General features: G+C 37.8%; 2 protein-coding genes across 5 annotated transcripts in view; one reads left to right on the forward strand and one right to left on the reverse strand.

Annotated features, from left to right (window-relative positions):
• The first annotated feature begins 10614 nt into the window (after window positions 1-10614).
• On the forward strand, window positions 10615-11553 carry LOC133063232 (olfactory receptor 7A10-like). Its single transcript, XM_061152354.1, has one exon. The coding sequence runs from the start codon at window positions 10615-10617 to the stop codon at window positions 11551-11553; it is 939 nt and encodes a 312-aa protein (XP_061008337.1).
• A 475-nt stretch (window positions 11554-12028) lies between these two features.
• The window catches only part of SEPTIN14 (septin 14), a 29886-nt gene continuing 22658 nt past the window's right edge, over window positions 12029-19256 (reverse strand). For all 4 annotated transcript variants that reach the window (XM_061154018.1, XM_061154019.1, XM_061154017.1 and 1 more), the window contains 4 exons: window positions 17621-17717; window positions 15395-15563; window positions 14083-14215; window positions 12029-12921 (listed from right to left, as the gene is read on the reverse strand). In XM_061154018.1, the coding sequence (XP_061010001.1) occupies window positions 12742-12921; window positions 14083-14215; window positions 15395-15563; window positions 17621-17717 (579 nt within the window). In that variant the 3' untranslated portion in view covers window positions 12029-12741. The remainder of the gene's footprint in view (window positions 12922-14082; window positions 14216-15394; window positions 15564-17620; window positions 17718-19256) is intronic.

Below are 19256 nucleotides of genomic sequence, written 5' to 3' on the forward strand. Positions count from 1 at the left end.
CCAGCCCAGCATTTCACATGATGTACTCTGCATATAAGTTAAATAAGCAGGGTGACGATATACAGCCTTGATGTACTCCTTTCCTGATTTGGAACCAGTCTGTTGCTCCATGTCCAGTTCTAGCTATTGCTTCTTGACCTGCACACAGATTTCTCAGGAGGCAGGTCAGGTGGTCTGGTATTCCCATCTCTTTCAGAATTTTCCACAATTTATTGTGATCCACACAGTCAAAGGCTTTGGTATAGTCAATAAAGCAGAAGGAGATGTTTTTTTCTGGAACTCTCTTGCTTTTTCCATGATCCTACGGATGTTGGCAATTTGATCTAGGGTTCCTCTGCCTTTTCTAAAACCAGCTTGAACATCTGGAAGTTCATGGTTCATGTACTGTTGGAGCCTGGCTTGGAGAATTTTGAGCATTACTTTGCTAGCATGTGAGATGAGTGCAATTGTGCAGTAATTTGAACATTCTTTGGCATTGCCTTTCTTTGGGATTGGAATGAAAACTGACCTTTTCCAGTCCTGTGGACACTGCTGAGTTTTCCAAATTTGCTGGCATATTGAGTGCAGCAGTTTCACAGCATCGTCTTTTAGGATTTGAAATAACTCAGCTGGAATTCCATCACCTCCACTAGCTTTGTTCGTAGTGATGCTTCCTAAGGCCCACTTGACTTCATATTCCAGGATGTCTGGCTCTAGGTCAGTGATCACACCATTGTGATTATCTGGGTCATGAAGATCTTTTCTGTATAGTTCTTCTGTGTATTCTTGCCACCTCTTCTTAATATCTTCTGCTTCTGTTAGGTTCATACCATTTCTGTCCTTTATTGTGCCCATCTTTGCATGAAATGTTCCCTTGGTATCTGTAATTTTCTTGAAGAGATCTCTAGCCTTTCCCATTCTGTTATTTTCCTCTATTCCTTTGCATTTATCACTGAGGAAGGCTTTCTTATCTCTCCTTGCTATTCTTTGGAACTCTGCAATCAAATGGGTATATCTTTCCTTTTCTCCTTTACCTTTAGCTTCTCTTTTTTTCACAGTTATTTGTAAGGCCTCCTCAGACAACCATTTTGGCTTTTTGCATTTCTTTTTCTTGGGGATGGTCTTAATCACTGCCTCTTGTACAGTGTCATGAACCTCCGTCCATAGTTCTTTAGGTACTCTATCAGAGCTAATCGCTTGAATCTATTTGTCACTTCCACTGTATAATCATAAAGGATTTGATTTAGGTCATACCTGAATGGTCTAGTGGTTTTCCCTACTTTCTTCAATTTAAGTCTGAATTTGGCAATAAGGAGTTCATGATCTGAGCCATAGTCAACTCCCGGTCTTGTTTTTGCTGACTGTATAGAGCTCCATCTTTGGCTGCAAAGAATATAATCAATCTGATTTCAGTATTGACCATCTGATGACGTCCATGTGTAGAGTTGTCTCCTGTGCTGTTGGAAGAGGGTGTTTGCTATGACCAGTATGTCCTCTTGGCAAAACTCTGTTAGTCTTTGACCTGTTTCGTTTTGTACTCCAAGGCCAAATTTGCCTGTTACTCCAGGTATCTCTTGACTTGCTACTTTTGCATTCCAGTCACCCATAAGAAAAAGGACATCTCTTCTGGGTGTTATTTCTAAAAGGTCTTGTAGGTCTTCATAGAACCATAGAACCACTTCAGTTTCTTCAGCATTACTGGTCGGGGCATAGACTTGGATTACGGTGATAGTGAATGGTTTGCCTTGGAAACAAACAGAGATCATTCTGTCGTTTTTGAGATTGTATCCAAGTACTGCATTTCAGACTCTTTTGTTTACTGTGAGGGCTACTCCATTTCTTCTAAGGGATTCTTGCCCACAGTAGCAGATATAATGGTCACCTGAGTTAAATTCACCCATTCAAAAAACATTAGTTTTTTTTATAATATATGTTTGGATCTATAATATATATTTGGATCAGTTCAGGAACTGAACTTAACATTCTCATGCAAATCGTCTTATTTAATTTTTACTAAAGCCCACTCTCTGAGATCCATACTGTTTCAAATATCATTCTGTATTTGCAGAAATTGGGCTTATATGGGTGAGGTGATCTGCCCTAAGTTACTAAAGGATGAGGTTTGATTGGAGCCACATCAAGTTATTTCCAGTTCTCATGCTTAAAGCCAGTGCTTCTCAACCGAGGTGTTTTTGCCTGCAGGCACACTTGGCAGTTGGGGGAGAAATTTTATTTGCCGCAAGTGGGAAAGTACTACTCCCATTTGTTGGATCAAGGCAAGGAATGCTGCTCAACATCCTATACTGCACAAGGTATTCCCACCACAAAAAATTATCCAGGGACTTCTCAGGTGGTCAGCAGTTAAGAATCTGCCTGCCAAGCAGGAGACATGGGTTCAATCCCTGGCTGGGGAACTAAGATCCCACATGCCACAGAGCAATTGAGCCCATGCACTACAACTACCAAGCCTGCGCTCTAAAGCCAGTGCTCCGGAACAAGAGAAGCTATCTCAATAATCCCATGCACAGCAACAAAGACCCAGCACAGCCAAAGAATAAAACACTTAACTAATTTTAAAAAAGAATTATCCAACGCAAAAGTTAATACATTGAGAAACAGTATTTTAGACCAAAAGATCTATAGCATTAATGTGTATATGAATCACTTGGGAATCTTGTTCAAATGCAGATTCTGGTTAAGCAAGCCCAGAGATTCTACATTCGGAACTAGTTCTGGGTTGATATTGATGCTTCTGGTCCTGTTCTGTAAACCACTTTGAATATCAAAATTGTGGTCTACTGTCAGAGTCAGATGTAGGTATTTTGAGACCTTCTCTACCAAGGCCGTTCCACACCTCAGGTCTGACATTAGGTGGTCAAATATGGGACTTGGTAGCTCAGTCTCTGCGAACTCAAGTTTACACCTGCCTGTTGAATATTTCCTTAATGACAGGAAGTAAAACATTTCCGTCTTTGGTTCTTTATCGATAAACTCAGGAAATTCCACCTACATTATGAACTGATATTAGAAGTAAGTAATATTTTAGAGCTCATGGGAAATGACCTGATACAGAGCAACTCTGTCTAAACTGCTCTGTGGATGCTGTAAAATCCAAATTAAAATTTGTTAGGACTGCTTGATAGAAATTGACCATTATGTAATATTTATGTAGCAATGCAAAGAACCTACAATAGCTGAAAGAGTTTTGAAAGAAAACAAGAGAAGGTCTCATACTACCTGACTTAAAAACTTACTCTAAAGGTGCAGAAATCAAGACACTGTGGTTTAGTGTGAAGACAGACAGAAATCAATGGAGAACAGATTCCACTTTCAGTCTGTGTGTGTCTTTGGCTCTGAAGTGTGTCTTGTATGCACCTTGTTGCTTTTCCTTTGCTGCTTTTAATATTTTGCCTTTACATTTAATTTTTGCTATTTTAATTACAAGGTGTCTCAGTGTGGCTCTCTTTGAGGCGAGTCTGTTTGGGACTCTTTGGTCTTCCTGGACCTAGACATCTGTTTCCTTTCCCAGGTTAGTGTAGTTTACTGCTATTATGTCTTCAAATATGTCTTCTGCCCCTTTCTCCCCTCTTCTTCTGGGATCCCTATGATGAGAATGTGTTAGTACGCTTACTGCTGTTTCAGAGTTCTCTTAAACTCTTCTCATTAAATTTCTTTTTCTGTTTAGCCATAGTGATTTCCACTATTGTCTTCCAGTTTGCTGGTCTGTTCTTCATATCATCTAATCTACTGTTGATTCCTTCTAGAGTATTTTTGTTTCAGTTATTGTATTCTTCAGTTCTCCTTGTTTCTTTATATTTTCTAACTCTTTATTAAAAACTTCTAACTTCTCACTCTATTCATCCCTTCATCAAGTTCTTTGAGTATCTTTATGATCATTACCTTGAATTCTTTATTGGGTAGATCACTTGTTTCCACTTCAATTAGTTTAGTTCTTCTGGGGTATAATCTTGTTTCTTCATTTGGAGCATACGTCTCTATTACCTCATTTTGCATAATTTGTTGTTTTTATTCCTATGTATTTGGTAGGTTAGTTACATTTCCTGATCTTGGAGACGTGGCCTTATGTAGGAAATATCCTACAGGGTCCAGTAGTGCACTCCCCTCAGGTCACTAGAGCTATATAGTTTAGAGATGCCCTCTGTGTGGCTGCAGGAGTCCTTCTATTGTGGTGAGCTGTCTATTGTGGGCATGGCAGGTCCAGTTGGTTGTCAGGCAGTCTTGTGCCAAGGCTGCCAGCCACTGGTTGGTGGGGCTGTGCACGCCTCAGGGGAGCCTCATTCCTGGCCTGCCAGTGGGTAAGCCAAGTCTTGACATGCTGGCTGTAGGACCACTCTGGTCCCAGGGCTACTGTCAACCTGCTGGTGGGTGTGGCTGGTCCTGGGTTTTTGGTGAGTGAGTCCAGGTCTTGGGGTGACCAGGGCTCAGGAGGGTCCTACAGCAGCTGGCCTCTGGTGGGTGGGGCCCCATCTCTGCTCTGCCTACCTGACTCACTGTGGTTCCTTCTTTATATCTTTAGCTGTAGAAGATCTTTTCTACTAGTCTCAGGGATATTGTTCTTGTTATCATGGAGATTGTTCTCATAGATAGTTGCTTTGTAATAGTTGCAGTTTTGGCGTACCCATGGAAGGAGATGAGGTCAGGATCTTTAAACATCACCATATTCAATTTACCATCAAGAATTCCCAACTCCTGCCATAAATTTTCACAGTGCACTGAAATGTCAAATCAATGCAATAAGACCCAAAAGTGAAATAGGTTTTATAAAACTCTGGTGGTTCAGATGGTAAAGAATCTGTGTGCAATGTGGGAGGCTCAGGTTTGATCCCTGGGTTGGGAAAATCCCCTGGAGAAGGAAATGGCAACCTACTCCAGTATTCTTGCTTGGAAAATTCCATGGGCAGAGGAGTCTCGCAAGCTACAGTCGATGGGGCTGCAAAGAGGCAGACAAAACTGAACTACTAACACACACTATTAGGATAAAGTTGAATTTTGGAAATAATCTTAAAATTAAGAAAAAAAATCCTGAAAACTAACATGATACTTCATAAATACAGATATATCAGAAGTTTTCCTAATGTATCAGATAATAGGGAAAATACCTTAATGGAAGTAAACTTAAAATATATTAAAATACTATTATCAGCAAATTAGCATAATCTACAAACTACAGGAAAGCTTATCCCAAAAGAGGCTGAAATACCTAAAGGCAAATTCTTGTTATTGGAAATGGAATTCTGAATACAATAAATATGTCAATTCTTTGCAAATTAAATTTTAAGTTTAATGGAGTATCCAATAAATCCTTAGTATTTTTCTTGCAACAAGGCTACATGATTCTGAAGTTTGTTTGAAAGAGTAACCTGGCAGCTGACGTAAAAGTATTGTAGACAGAAATAACATTTTTCCTACTCATTATTTAAGCATTTTATGCAGATAGATAAATAAAAATATGGCACAAAAAATAAAAATTTGACAGCATAAAAAATTTGAGCTTTTGAGCTGTGGTGTTGGAGAAGACTCTTAAGAGTCCCTTAGACTGCAAGGAGATCCAACCAGTCCCTCCTAAAGGAAATCAGTCCTGAATATTCATTGGAAGGACTGATGCTGAAGCTGAAACTCCAATACTTTGGCCACCTGATGTGAAGAAAGATTTCATTGGAAAGATTTCATTGGAAAAGACCCTGATGCTGGGAAAGATTGAAGGTGGGAGGAGAAGGAGATGACAGAGGATGAGATGGTTGGATGGCATCACCGACTCAATGGACATGAGTTTGGGTAAACTCCGGAAGTTGGTGACGGACAGAGAGGCCTGGCGTTCTGCAGTCCATGGGGTTGCAAAAAGTCAGACACAACTGAGCGACTGAACTGAACTGAACTGAAAATTGTAGAATAGATAATCATTTATAAGAATGTGATCAAGGAAATATCTTTAAAAACTGAGCAAGATATAGCTCTAAAGATATAGTTTACATAGTTCTAAAATGATATACATAAAATCAATGTGATATCATCATAAAGAAAACTTAGAAAGCAAATATAAAAAAAAGAGCAAATAAATGTCCAAAAATGGGTAAGTATTTAAAGACCATTTCCATTTGGTGGACTATTTTGATTTGCTGAGAATGTTTGATGTTGGAAAATGTATTAATACATTAGACATTTACATGAAAAATGTACATTAGACACTGAAGAGAGTCCATATTTAGACTCTGTAATAAGAAATTCCATTTTTATTAAATTTATATAAGTAAAATAATAAGATAAATGAAGTATAAACAGTGATTACCAATAACAATGGTTATAAAATATTTTAGTTGAAGGAGCAGCGAAAGTCCAGATAACTAATGTTTAGAAATAACACAGAGAAACAATGAAGCTTTCTAATTTTTATATTTTTATATCATTTTCAAATTTCTTGGTCAAAGCCGAGGAAGCTCAGCAAACTTTCTCCAACCCTTTGCTTCAGGTCTATAATGAGTTAACTACACTTAGATATAAAAGGGACCATCCTTATACCCTGCTCCCTATAGACCACATCTAAGGGAATAATCTTGACCTTGATTAGAAGACATACATTGAGATCCATAGCTACTCCCAAGAGGCATGATTGCCAAAACAAAGTCAACTTTTATTTAGCTCCTTAGCTTCTAGAGAATTCTAGTCCTCAGAGAACAGAGTAACAATGTAACAATTTATTTAATGAGGCACAATGAGACTTTGATCCTGGAAACTTCTAAAGCTGTAATGGTTTTCTTTTTTTGTACATCTTTGGCAATTTGGCTTAATCAGTAATAGAGGAAGCACAACTGTATCTTCCAGAGATCTCATGAGTGATTTTGTCTCCCTGCCCTTCCTGGGGGCAGAGCTCCCATCTTTTAACAATTGTTCACAGGAGAAATGGAACTTACACTGACTCTTCAGTGATACAACTTGGGAAGCCAGAGAATCCTTGTAAGTGCAGAAAAAAATGAGATAAATGAGCTATGGAGGGAGGATCCCTATTAATGGTATCAACTTTCAAGGTTCCTAACAGAGATAAAGAAATCAAAGTTCAGCAAAACCAAGACTTTCCAGTTTTAAGAACTTGGAAACAGTTTTAGCATCAACTGTGGCCTATTGTTTCTTAATATGGTTTATCTGCTTTGGCTTTCAGTTCAGTAGCATGGGCTTCCCCTTCCTTCCTCTCCCCCATTTTCTCCTGTTTATCTTCCATACCCACTTCAGCTTTTCCTTTCATTTCTGTTTCTCTTATCTTTCACTATCAACAATTTCTATTCAAACTCTTTCATTCAGGAAATAATTAGCAAGGATTACTCTAAACTGAACATTTAACTGTGTTCTGGAATAAAGGAAGGGATAAGATGTTACTCTTTCCACCAAAGAGGGGACTAGGGCCAAAAAACTAAAAGTAATATCCCATGATAGGGACTTCCCTACCAAATTGGGGGAAGGTTCATATACAGTCTAGAGTTATGGTTTCTCTTGACAATTTGAAAGATTAGACAGCTTGAGGACCATATTCCCACTGAACAAAAAGTAGCTGGAGCCAGACAGCTACCATCTCTTTAAAAGGGACATATGGGGACTTCCCTGGTGGTCCAGTGGTTAAGACTCCACGCTCTTAATGCAGGGGGCCTGGGTTCAATCCCTGGTCAGGAAACTAGATCCCACATGTCACCACTAAGAGTTCAGATGCTGCAACTAAAAAAAAAAGGAAAAGAAAAGATCCTGCCCCTAATACCCGGTACAGCCAGTTAAATAAATATTTTTTAAAAATCTCACAGTAGGCAAAACAGTGTCGACAGAGTGCAATAAAAACTGTTCAGCTCTTTCAGGGAGCAGGGGGCAATAAAGACCTGTGGTAAATTAGAGTATGCACCCTGAGATAAATGTTGGAATGAGTCTTGATGAAGAAATTGGAATTTTCAAGGTATGAGTTCTCCTGGTAGAAGAAATTGGGGTGTAAAAATGTGGAGTAATAATAACCGAAAGAAGCCAGACACAAAAGGCTACATAGCGTATGGTTTTATTTACATGAAATATCCAGGATAGGCAAATATGTAGAGACAGAAGGTAGATTAGTGGTTGCCAGAGATTAGAGGAAAGGTAAATGGTGAATGACTGCTTGATGGGTACGAGGTTTTCTTTTAGGATAGCAAAAAATTTCTGGAAGTAAATACTGGTGATGTTCATACAACACTGTGACTATACTAAGTGCCATGAAACTGTATACTTTCATATGATCACAGTTGTGAATTTTATGTTATGTGAGTTTTATCACAATTTTTAAGAAGTGCATTGCATACTTACAGTATGGAAAATAATCCTAAATGCCTGGAAAACAATGTGGGGGAGATGAAGAACAGTAAAAGATGAAATTGACTTGGCAAGACAAAAATCAGTAAGTGCCCTGTTATACAATTAGGGTATTTCTAAATTTAATACAAAACCAGTCCAATATCTGAAGAAAGGAAACTATGATACGTGAGTAGGTTTACATTGTAGAAAGATCTCTCTGGGGCCAATGCAATGATTGTGCTGGAGACATGCTAGTCTCCTGTCATTTCAGAGGAAGACACGATGAGGGACCACAGAGATGGGACAGAAATAGTGGGGAAATAATTGAAATATCTGAGAGACACAGTGCATAACAATAAGCCAGTACTTACTGAATATTTGTTCTTGGTGGGGAAACCAGAATTTAGAACCAGGGGTGTTTCCATGTCTTGCTGTTTCATTGCATCACTATTTACAATAGCCAGGACACAGAAACAGCCTAAATGTCCATCGACAGATGAATGGATAAAGAAGATGTGGTACATATATACAATGAAATATTACTTAGCCCCTAAAAGGAATGAAATAGGATCATCTGTAGAGACGTGAATGGACCTAGAGTCTCATACAGAGTGAAGTAAGTGATAAAGAGAGAAACAAACATAGTGTATCAATGCATATATGTGGAATCTAGAAAAATGGTACAGAAGAATTTATTTCCAAGGCAGGAATAGAGACACAGATGTAGAGAACAGACATGTGGACACAGGGGCAGAAGGGGAGGGTGGGACGACCTGGGAGATTAGGATTGACATATATACACTATCATGTGTAAAATAGATAGCTAGTGGGAACCTGGTATAAAGCACAGGAAGCTCAGTTGGCTTCTCTGTGATGACCTAGAGGGGTGGGATAAGGGTGGGAGGGAGGTCCAAGAGGGAGGGTTAGGGTTAGGCTTGTCTGGGTGGGCTTATTTTGATCATGAAGGGAAGGGAACTCGCTCAGTCGTGTCCGACTCTTTGGGATCCCATGTACTATAGCCTACCACACTCCTCCATCCATGGGATTTTCCAGGCAAGAGTACTGGAGTGGGTTGCCATTTCCTTCTCCAGAGGATCTTCCTGACCCAGGGATTGAACCCGTGTCTCCTGCATTGTAGGCAGAGGCTTTACCATCTGAGCCACCAGGGAAGTCCTTATTTTAGTCATAGCGTTCCTTATAAAGGAGGCAGAAGATCAAAGAGGCAGAAGACCATGAGATGACAGAAACAAGAGGTTGGGGTAATGTGAACAAAGGGACCAAAGAATCCAGACAGCCTCAAGAAACTGGGAAAGACAGACTCCACTCTAGCGCCTCCAGAAGGAGCCAACCATGCCAACACCTTGACTTTAGCTCAGTGGAACTGATTTCAAAAGTATCAACTCTGGAACTGTAAGAAAATACACTGGTGTTGCTTTGTGTTAGTCACCTCAGTCGTGTCTGACTCTTTGCGATCCCACGGACTGTAGCCCACCGGGCTCCTCTGTCCATGGAATTCTCCAGGCAAGAATACTGGAGTGGGTTGCCATGCCCTCCTCCGGGGGCTCTTCCCAACCCAGGGGTTGAACCCGGGTCTCTTGCTTCACAGGCAGATTCTTTGCTGCTGGGCCACTGTTGCTTTAAGCAGCCAGTAAGTGGCAATTTGCCTACCTCGTAGCACTATGAGGATCAAATGAATTGACAAGCTGGTTAGAACCACGGCTCCATTCTAATTAGCCATGAGCTTCATAAAAGTTTTCTTTTTTAAAAAAAGAAATTTATTTATTTGGCCATGTTAGTTGCGGCATGTGGTCTTAGTTGTGGAACCTAGTTGCTTGACTAGGGATCAAACCTGGGCTTCCTTCCCTGAGAACACAGAGTCTTAGCCACTGGTCCTCCAGGGAAATCCCTAAGTTTTCTTATATAATTCTGCATTTCTAACAAGCTTTCCAGATGATGTTAATGCTGTGAGTCCGTGAGTGACAACGAAGGGCAAGGAGCTGCATAATTCTATCTCAGAGAAATGGCAGAAATAATGCTGGCTTTGAGGAATAAGATATGACAAACGGCTAGTTTGCATACTGAAGTGGAGACAGTGGCAGAAAGAGATTGGCTATATTTTTAATCCTCTGAACTTTTGGGCTATAATAACCCTGATCCATTAACAAAATATAGGGATTACTTATTTTATGTGTAAATTGTAATATGAACTGCATTTAAATAATATGAGAAATATAATCAGTGGTAGTTCAGTTGGTTGATAATATTTACTTGTTTGTATTTTTTTATTGCCTCTTTCAAGACAGTCACACCAGCTATATGCAACAGGAAAATCACACACAGTTTTCAGGATTTCTTCTCCTTGGACTGTCAGATGAGGCAGAGTTGCAGCCTCTCCTCTTTTGGCTTTTCCTCTCCATGTACCTGATAACTATTTCTGGAAACCTGCTCATCATTCTGACCACCATCTATGACTCCCACCTCCACACACCCATGTACTTCTTCCTCTCCAATCTGTCTTTTTCAGACATCTGTTTCACCTCTACCACCATCCCAAAGATGCTGCTGAACCTCTACATCCAGAACAAAGGCATCACCTATGAAGGCTGCCTCACTCAGCTGTATTTTTTCATCCTTTTTGCAGAACTGGACATTTTCCTCCTTTCTGCAATGGCCTATGACCGGTTCGTAGCCATCTGCCATCCACTGCACTACACAACCAAGATGAACCCCCAGCTCTGTGTCTTGCTGTTGCTGGCATCTTGGATATTGAGTGTCCTGGACTCTTTGCTACGTGGTTTGCTGGTGTTGCAGCTGTCCTTTTGCACTGACGTGGAGATCCCCCATTTCTTCTGTGAAATCAATCAGGTTATCCAACTTGCCTGGTCTGACAATCTTCTCAATATCACAGAGATGTATTTTGCCACTGTGCTCATGGGCATTATTCCCTTCTCTGGCATTGTTGTTTCTTATTCTCGGATTGTCTCCTCCGTACTGAGGATTACATCAGCAAGGGGGAAGTACAAGGCATTTTCCACCTGTGGGTCTCATCTTTCAGTTGTTTGCTTGTTTTATGGCACAGGTCTTGGAGTGTACCTCAGCTCTGCCACTACCCAAAATTCCAGAACCAGCGCAATAGCCTCTGTGATGTACACTGTGGTCACACCAATGCTGAATCCATTTATTTACTCTCTAAGGAACAAGGACATAAAAGGGGCTCTGAAAAGTCTTGTCAGCACTGTCACTTTCAATGAGTGACAGGAGTGTTTTCCTTGGGGCTGGAGAAGTTCTCATAAATAGCCAAGAACAAGATTGGCATCCAAAAAGCCTGATATTTTTGATGTCTTCAGATGTCTTTTTTTTTCTTTACCCTATGTCCCTTAAATCAATGATACCACATGTTTTGTTTATTTTCTAACATTGCTTTTTTTTTTTACATTGCTTTGATGTATTGATATTTCTTTCTTCATTGTTTCTCAACTTTTTCAATATTTCGGGTTTTCCCTTTCCAGCCTAAATCACAATATCCTGATGCCCTGAAAAAATGCTGCCTTTGAAATGAAAGCAGTAAAAAAAAAAACTACAACAGAAAATTTTTTTATTTAGGAACATGAGAAAAATTTTGGAGTAAATATACACAGACCCTCAAGGGTAGTACTTTTACTGAATAAGTCCTGGTAAAGTTCAGCCAAACAGGTGAACTGACATTGTAAATGCAGAAAATTCAGGCTATATAGTCAGAAGGAAACTTTTGAAATAGTTAAAAAAAAATCTACTTTATTTTCTAAAACCTTGGTAACTAGTTTTAAGTAAATGTTAGTATGTAAGGCATAATATTATAATCCAAATGTTACTCATGGTTTCCCATTTTTCTCTACTCTCTTTCACTTCTGAAGTTTTATTCCAATATTAGTTTTACAAGGTCTAACATAAAAGTATAAGAGTTACAATCAGAAACAGCATTTTACTTAATAGAAACTATCAAGAAATTATTATCAGTAGAATTTTATAAGGAACATGAGCATAAGGATTAGCTTTTTGCAATACTGCATGCCAACAAATCCCCTACTTCTATTTAGATATGAAATAATACATATACTTGGTCATCAGAGTCATAGGTTGGGCTATGGTAAAAGAATTTCCACAGCTAATCAACACTTTTACACTGTGGTGCATAAATCTTTGATCTTCTTTCATTTTAGCAAATATTTATTGAGTGCCAATTCTGTGCTACTCTTGTTCTAAACCCTGACGATAGAGCATCTAACAAAATGATCAAGGTACGTGCTCTCAAGGAGCTCACCCGCTAGCAGGAAAAAATGCACAGCAAGTAAACAAATTTTAAAACAGCATAATTTCAATCAGAATTAAGTGCTATGAGGAAAATCTCCCAGGAAGATGAGAGAGAGAGTGAAAGGGCTCTACAACACACAGAATGGTAAAGGATTATTTCTTACGCTCTTTGTCCTTCTTTATACTGGTGCACACCTGACCCTGCAAGGTTCCAGAGGAGGCCTTCATTTTATAAAATGCTAGGATTTCTTCTTCCAGTTGTCTCCTCTCTTCCTCAAGTCTCATTGTCTCCTCTTGTTGGATCTTCTTAAGATGTTCAAACTTGTCCTGTAGCTGTAAAACAAACCCGCAATTGTGACTCAAAGCACCCTATGGGGCACATCCCCAAGAACATGCTTCTTTCCTTCTGATTATCAAACCTACCCTAACCATTAGAATAGCACTTGATCTTAATAGTGGTCTCAAAAAGTATCTCTGCTGGAGTCATATCACTCGTAAATACATTTTCAAACCTGAGGGCAAATGAGCATCTACATACAAGGGCAAGAAGAATGACAGGAAAGGCTGGGGATGTGAGATTGTGGTATTTATAAATGATAGCAAAATCATTGAGAAAACTTTTTACTTAAAGATGTGCTATATGTATACATATACATATATACAATGGAACATTACCCGTTTAAAAAAAAAAAAAACCTTGCCTTTTGAGACAACATGAAAGGACCTGGAGAGTATTATGCTAGGTAAAATAAGTCAGAGATAGATAATAGATAGGAAAGAGAAAGATAAATAACATATGATTTCACTTATACAGGGAATCTAAAGAAAACAATTCAAATGAATAAACTTAACGAAACAGAAACACACTCATAGATACAGAGAACAAAATGGTGGTTGCCAGAGGAGAGGGATGAATGAAATAGGTGAAGAAGATTAAAGGATACAAACTTCCAGTTATAAAATAATAAGTCATGGGGATGTAATGTACAGCATACAGAATATAGTGAACAATATTTTAATAACTTTCTGTGCTGACAGATGGTGCATGCGTGCATGCTAAGTCGCTTCAGTCATGTCTAACTCTGTGCATCCCTCTGAACTGTAGCCTGCCAGGCTCCTCTGTCCATGGGATTCTCCAGGCAAGAATATTGGGAGTGGGAGTGCCATGCCCTCCTCATTGACAGAAGGTATTTAATATATAAAAATATTGACTCAACGTTGTATACCCAAAACTGATATAATATTGTAAGTCAATTTAATACTTCAGTTTAAAAAAATTCAAAAAAGCTGATTCTCCAAAGGCTCTAGGAAAAAATAAGATTAGAGGCAATCATTTTTTTAAAGGCTGAATCCAAAACTTACATGGTAAATCACTACTTTTTGAAGAATAGAAAGTATCCTTCAACAAAATCATCTAAACTCTTGAGATGAAAACTCCCAATTTAATAGGACACCTAAACTTGAATATGGATTATATCAACTAGCAGGACTTGCCTCTTTTTCAGCTTCTTTAAATGCTGTTTCTTTCTCCTTTACTCGCTGCATAAACTTCTGTTTCAACTCTTCTTCTTCGCTCTGACATTGCTCCAAGAGCTCCTGCCTTTTGGCTTCATAGATCTCTTGAAAACTAAAAAGAAATGTGTGTGCTCTTATATTAAAATGTTAATATAAATAAACATATAAAAATATGTATTGTATATTAATAATATGTAACATTGTATGGAAAAACCCAAATGAACTTTTTGGCCAACCCAATAGAAACAACTCATATAACTTGAAAACAAAATACCAAACAACCCAAATGAAAAACAAGCAGAAGACCTAAATAAACATTTCTCCAAAAAAGATATACAGATGGCCATCAGGCGCATGAAAAGATGCTCAGCATTCCTAATTATTAGAGAAATGCAAATCAAAACTATAATGGGGTGCCACGTCATACCAGTCAGAAAGGCCATTATGAAAAAATCTACAAATAACAAATGCTGGAGAGGGTGTGAGAAAAAAACAAAACAAAACTTCACTGCTGGTGGAAATGTAAAGTGGAAGAGCCACTATGGAAAACAGTATAGACATTCCCCCCAAAACTGAAAATAATGTTGCTATATGATCCAGCAATCCCTCTCTTGGGCATATGCCAGAACAAAACTATAATTCAAAAAGATACCTGGACCCCTGTGCTCATGGCAGCACTGTTCACAACAGCCAAGACACAGAAAAGATCTCTGAGTTCTGCAGGAACCAAGGCTCCTACCCAGGTGGAGGATGATAACTTCAGGCTGAGCACAAGCATATGGACCCCAGACTGGCTGAAACCAGAAGGCTGATGATTGAACACCATCTTGTTACCTCACCACCAACCGATAAGGGGAGGGTTACATACCTTACACCCTCCCTCCCAAATTTTGCCTATAAAAACTTCTCTCTTTGGGAGTGACATGGAGGGTTTCAGCACAAGTACATATTGTGTGTGCTTAGTCGCTCAGTCGTGTCCAACTCTGCAATCCCATGGACTGTAATCCGCCGGGCTCCTCCATCCATGGGACTCTCCAGGCAAGAGTACTGGAGTGGGTTGCCATGCCCTCCTCCAGGGACATGTACATACTGGAGGCATATAAATGAGCCCTTGAATTATGTTGCTCCTACTAACCCTCCATCGAGGTCTGAAGATAATGAAAAGCCACAAGATTCAGATGGCCCAGAATATGAGAAGCAGAGCTATTCTCATTCCAAAATAATCATATTTTACAGTTGTAGGGGATTTCCAAGTCACCTATCATCTTGTTCAAGTGAGATCTCCACTCACCTAACTGGCTGGTTGTTTGGACCCATATCAGTAAATCCCATTATGTGAAGTCTGTTGCGCCTGTAACGTTCATAGTGCCGAGTATGAGTCTGTTCTTTCAAGTCTTCCATATTTGTACAAAGAAGCATATCCCGGAGCTTAACAAAGTCACAGTGGTTTTCATTTTCCACTAGGCAGAAAAATAATAAAACCACAAAGCTTATTATCAATCCCTATCACTCAATAAGTATTCTTGAATGAGCTTAGAGCATTCTGATTAATAGCTATAAATCTTTTAACCATGTAACTATGTTTCTATGGTACATGTCAATTATAGGTATAATTTATTTATAGACCAGGAAATTTGCTTTAAATTTATTAGCCAGAGACTAAATAGGAAACAGTGAAATAATATGTTACATTATATTAGTATATGGCATCAGTTCAGTTCAGTCGCTCAGTTGTGTCTGACTCTGCGACCCCATGGATTGCAGCATACCAGGCCTCCCTGTCCTTCACCATCTCCCGGAACTTGCTCAAACTCATGTCCATTGAATCAGTGATGCCATACAACCATCTCATCCTCTGTTGTCCCCTGTCTTGCTGCTTTCAATCTTTCCCAACATCAGGGTCTTTTCCAATGAGGAAAAGACTCTTCTCAATGAATTGGCTCTTCTCATCAGGTAGCCAAAATATTGGAGCTTCAGCTTCAGCATCAGTCCTTCCAATGAATATTCAGGACTGATTTCCTGAATATAGAAATTCAATATATGAATTGACTGATTTGATCTCCTTGTAGTCCAAGGAACTCTCGAGAGTCCTCTCCAACACCACAATTTGAAAGCATCAATTCTTCAGCACTCAGCCTTCTTTATGGCCCAAGTCTCACATCCATACATGACTACTGAAAAAACCATAGCTTTGACTATATGGACTTCTTTCAGCAAAGTGATGTCTCTGCTTTTTAATATACTGTCTAGGTTGGTCATAGCTTTTCTTCCAAGGAGCAAGAGTCTTTTAATTTTGTGGTTTTGAAACTTATATAGCATAAGTTTTCTTTAATAATTTAGTATTTTTCAAATGAATATTCTCAGGGTATTTTACAGAGCAGTAAACTGATGAATTGATGAACTGATGCTATATACTAATATAATGTAACATATTATTTCACTGCTTCCTATTTAGTTTCTGGCTAATAAATTTAAAGCAAATTTCCTGGTCTATAAATAAACTATAAATTATCTTCTTTTAAAGAAGATAAACTAAACTAAGATTCACTTAACTAAATAATTTAATTAAATCCTACTAATGTAAAGGCCTTAACAATTGTACATGATGTAGTTATTAAATTATATTTCTATACCATATGTATGAGAATGAATTAGTCACTTTTCAAAATCACTCAATAAATTCACATGGCTCTCTCTTGTGCCTGTCATATCCAAAAGACTGATCACAATATTTTGGGTATTGGGTATGATATTGTAACCAAATATAATATTCATTAAAATATGTTGTCTTTAAGTACATTTAATAAATTTAAAAATTTATAACATATTAATTGAAAATAATATTTGGAACATTATCTCTACAGATAGAGATAATCCAGTCCCCAATAATTATTATCATAAGTATATGAATCAGACAATTAACGACTGTTATGACAATATTCTAACTCATCATGATGCTAAATAACTAATATAAATGTCTAGGTATAATTTATCCAAAAATAAATTATATTACTTTATTTTTGAAATAGTTTATCATCCCTTTTACTAGTAACCACTTAATAGTGCTTTATAAATTGGGTAGCAATTAACTTATATAATATGTTTCAAGTACCAATATTTATGCTTCCATGTTGTTCAAAGTTCTTTTGTTCAAAGAACTTTTCAGCAGTCTGAATACAATGGATTAGCACCACAGAGATAATCTGTATATGGCAGACTAGGGTAAATGAGAAGGTTCTGCTCAGTTTCTGAGTTTTTGCCTAAAGTACAAAAAAATTCCAGAAAATTCCCATGAGAATAAATTATAGTCAAAATAATCACTATCTCAAATGAAACAGAATCTGTGCTCCTTATCAGTAACTGTTAATTTGCTGTTTAATGAGAGTTACCAATATTGACTGGTTAAAATATTTTGTTTTATATATTTACAGTTATAGTTTACATAATTTTATAATTATATATATTTAAGTATAATCAATCCAGAACAAGACTTCTCATGGACGTTTGTTATGTTTACCTTGTAAAATTCCCCAGGGGTACTGACGTCCTCTGACTGTCCTTTTTCCAACTTTCACTTCATCCGTACTTCCTACTACAGCAAAAGGTAAGAGGCCCTAGAAAGTAAGAACGAATTTCATCATATTTTCTTATACCAATATGACTTACTCTGTTACTCTTATTTCTGTTATGGAAATAACAGAGACAAGAATACATAATAAGTTTATTCAAACAAGTGATTTATCCTGCCTCAGATTTTATGACTTAGCATTAAAAATGTGCAGATTAATTTCTGTAAGCATTTGTGAGATCCCACTTCTACTTAACATAATATTAGAAGTCTCAGCCACAGCAGTCAGACAACAAAAATAAATAAAAGGTATCCAAGTTGGAAGGGAAAAAGTGAAACTGTCATTATTTGCAGATGATATGATACTATATACAGAAAACTTTAAGTCTCTACCAAAAATTCACTAGAAATAATAAATCAATTCAATAAAGTTGAAGAATAAAGGTTAACATACAAATTTCTACATGTTGCTTTTCTATTTACTAATAATGAACCGTCAAAAAGAGAAATCAAGAAAACAATCCATTTAAAATTGCATCAAAATGAATAAAATACCTAGAAATTGGCTTAAAAGAGGAAGTGAAAGACCAATATTCTGAAAAATATCAGACACTGATGAAAGAATATGAAGATGACACAAATTAGTGAAAAAATATAACATGTTCATGGATTGGAAGAATTAATAATGTTAAAATGTTCATACTACTCAGAGTAATCTACAGATTTAATGTAATCCCTATCAAAACACACACGACATTTTCCACAGAACTAATGGAATTAGTTACATAATACATAATAAAATTGTATGGTACTGCAAAAGAGCTCAGACAGCCAAAGCAATCTTGAGGAAAAAAGAACAAAACTGTAAGTATGACATTCTTTGACTTCAGACTATACTATAAAACTACAGTATCAAAATAGTATGGTACTAGCACAAACAGACACACATATCAGTGGAACAGAACAGAGAACTCAGAAATAAATTATACACATATGGCCAATTAATCTATGACAAAGGAGAGAAAAATATATGACGGGAAAAGACAGTCTCTTCAATAAGTGGTGCTGGATAAATCCATGATAACTACACAGTTAATATGTAAAGGAATGAAATTTGAACTTTTCTCATAAGATATACAAAGATAAATACAAAATGAATTAAAGATCTAAATGTAAGACCAGAAACCATGAAACTCCTAAAAGAAAACTCTAGGCAGAACACTGACATAAGTGGTCACAATATTTTTTAGATCTTCCTTCTCAGGCAAAGGATACAAAAGCAAAGCTAAGCAAATGGGACCTAATTTAACTCAAAACCTTTTGCACAGCAAAAGAAACTGTCAAAAAATGAAAAGACAACCTATGGAATGGAAGAAAATATTTGGAAATGACATATCTACTAAGGAGTTAATACCTAAAATATATGAACAGCTCATACAACTCAATATCAAAGCAAACAACCCATTTTTTAAAAAGGGCAGGTCTTCCCTGGTGGTCCAGTGGTAAAGAATCTTCCTGCCAATGCAAGGGATATGGGTTGATTCCTGGTCAGGGAAGATCCCACATGCCGCGGAGCAACAAAGCT

This window comes from Dama dama, chromosome 10 (genome assembly GCF_033118175.1).
Source record: "Dama dama isolate Ldn47 chromosome 10, ASM3311817v1, whole genome shotgun sequence".
NCBI classification, from domain to species: domain Eukaryota; kingdom Metazoa; phylum Chordata; class Mammalia; order Artiodactyla; family Cervidae; genus Dama; species Dama dama.

Bases quoted from the DNA above. Each gene is read 5' to 3' on its own strand.
- LOC133063232 (XM_061152354.1), top strand. From the start codon at position 10,615: ATGCAACAGGAAAATCACACACAGTTTTCAGGATTTCTTCTCCTTGGA.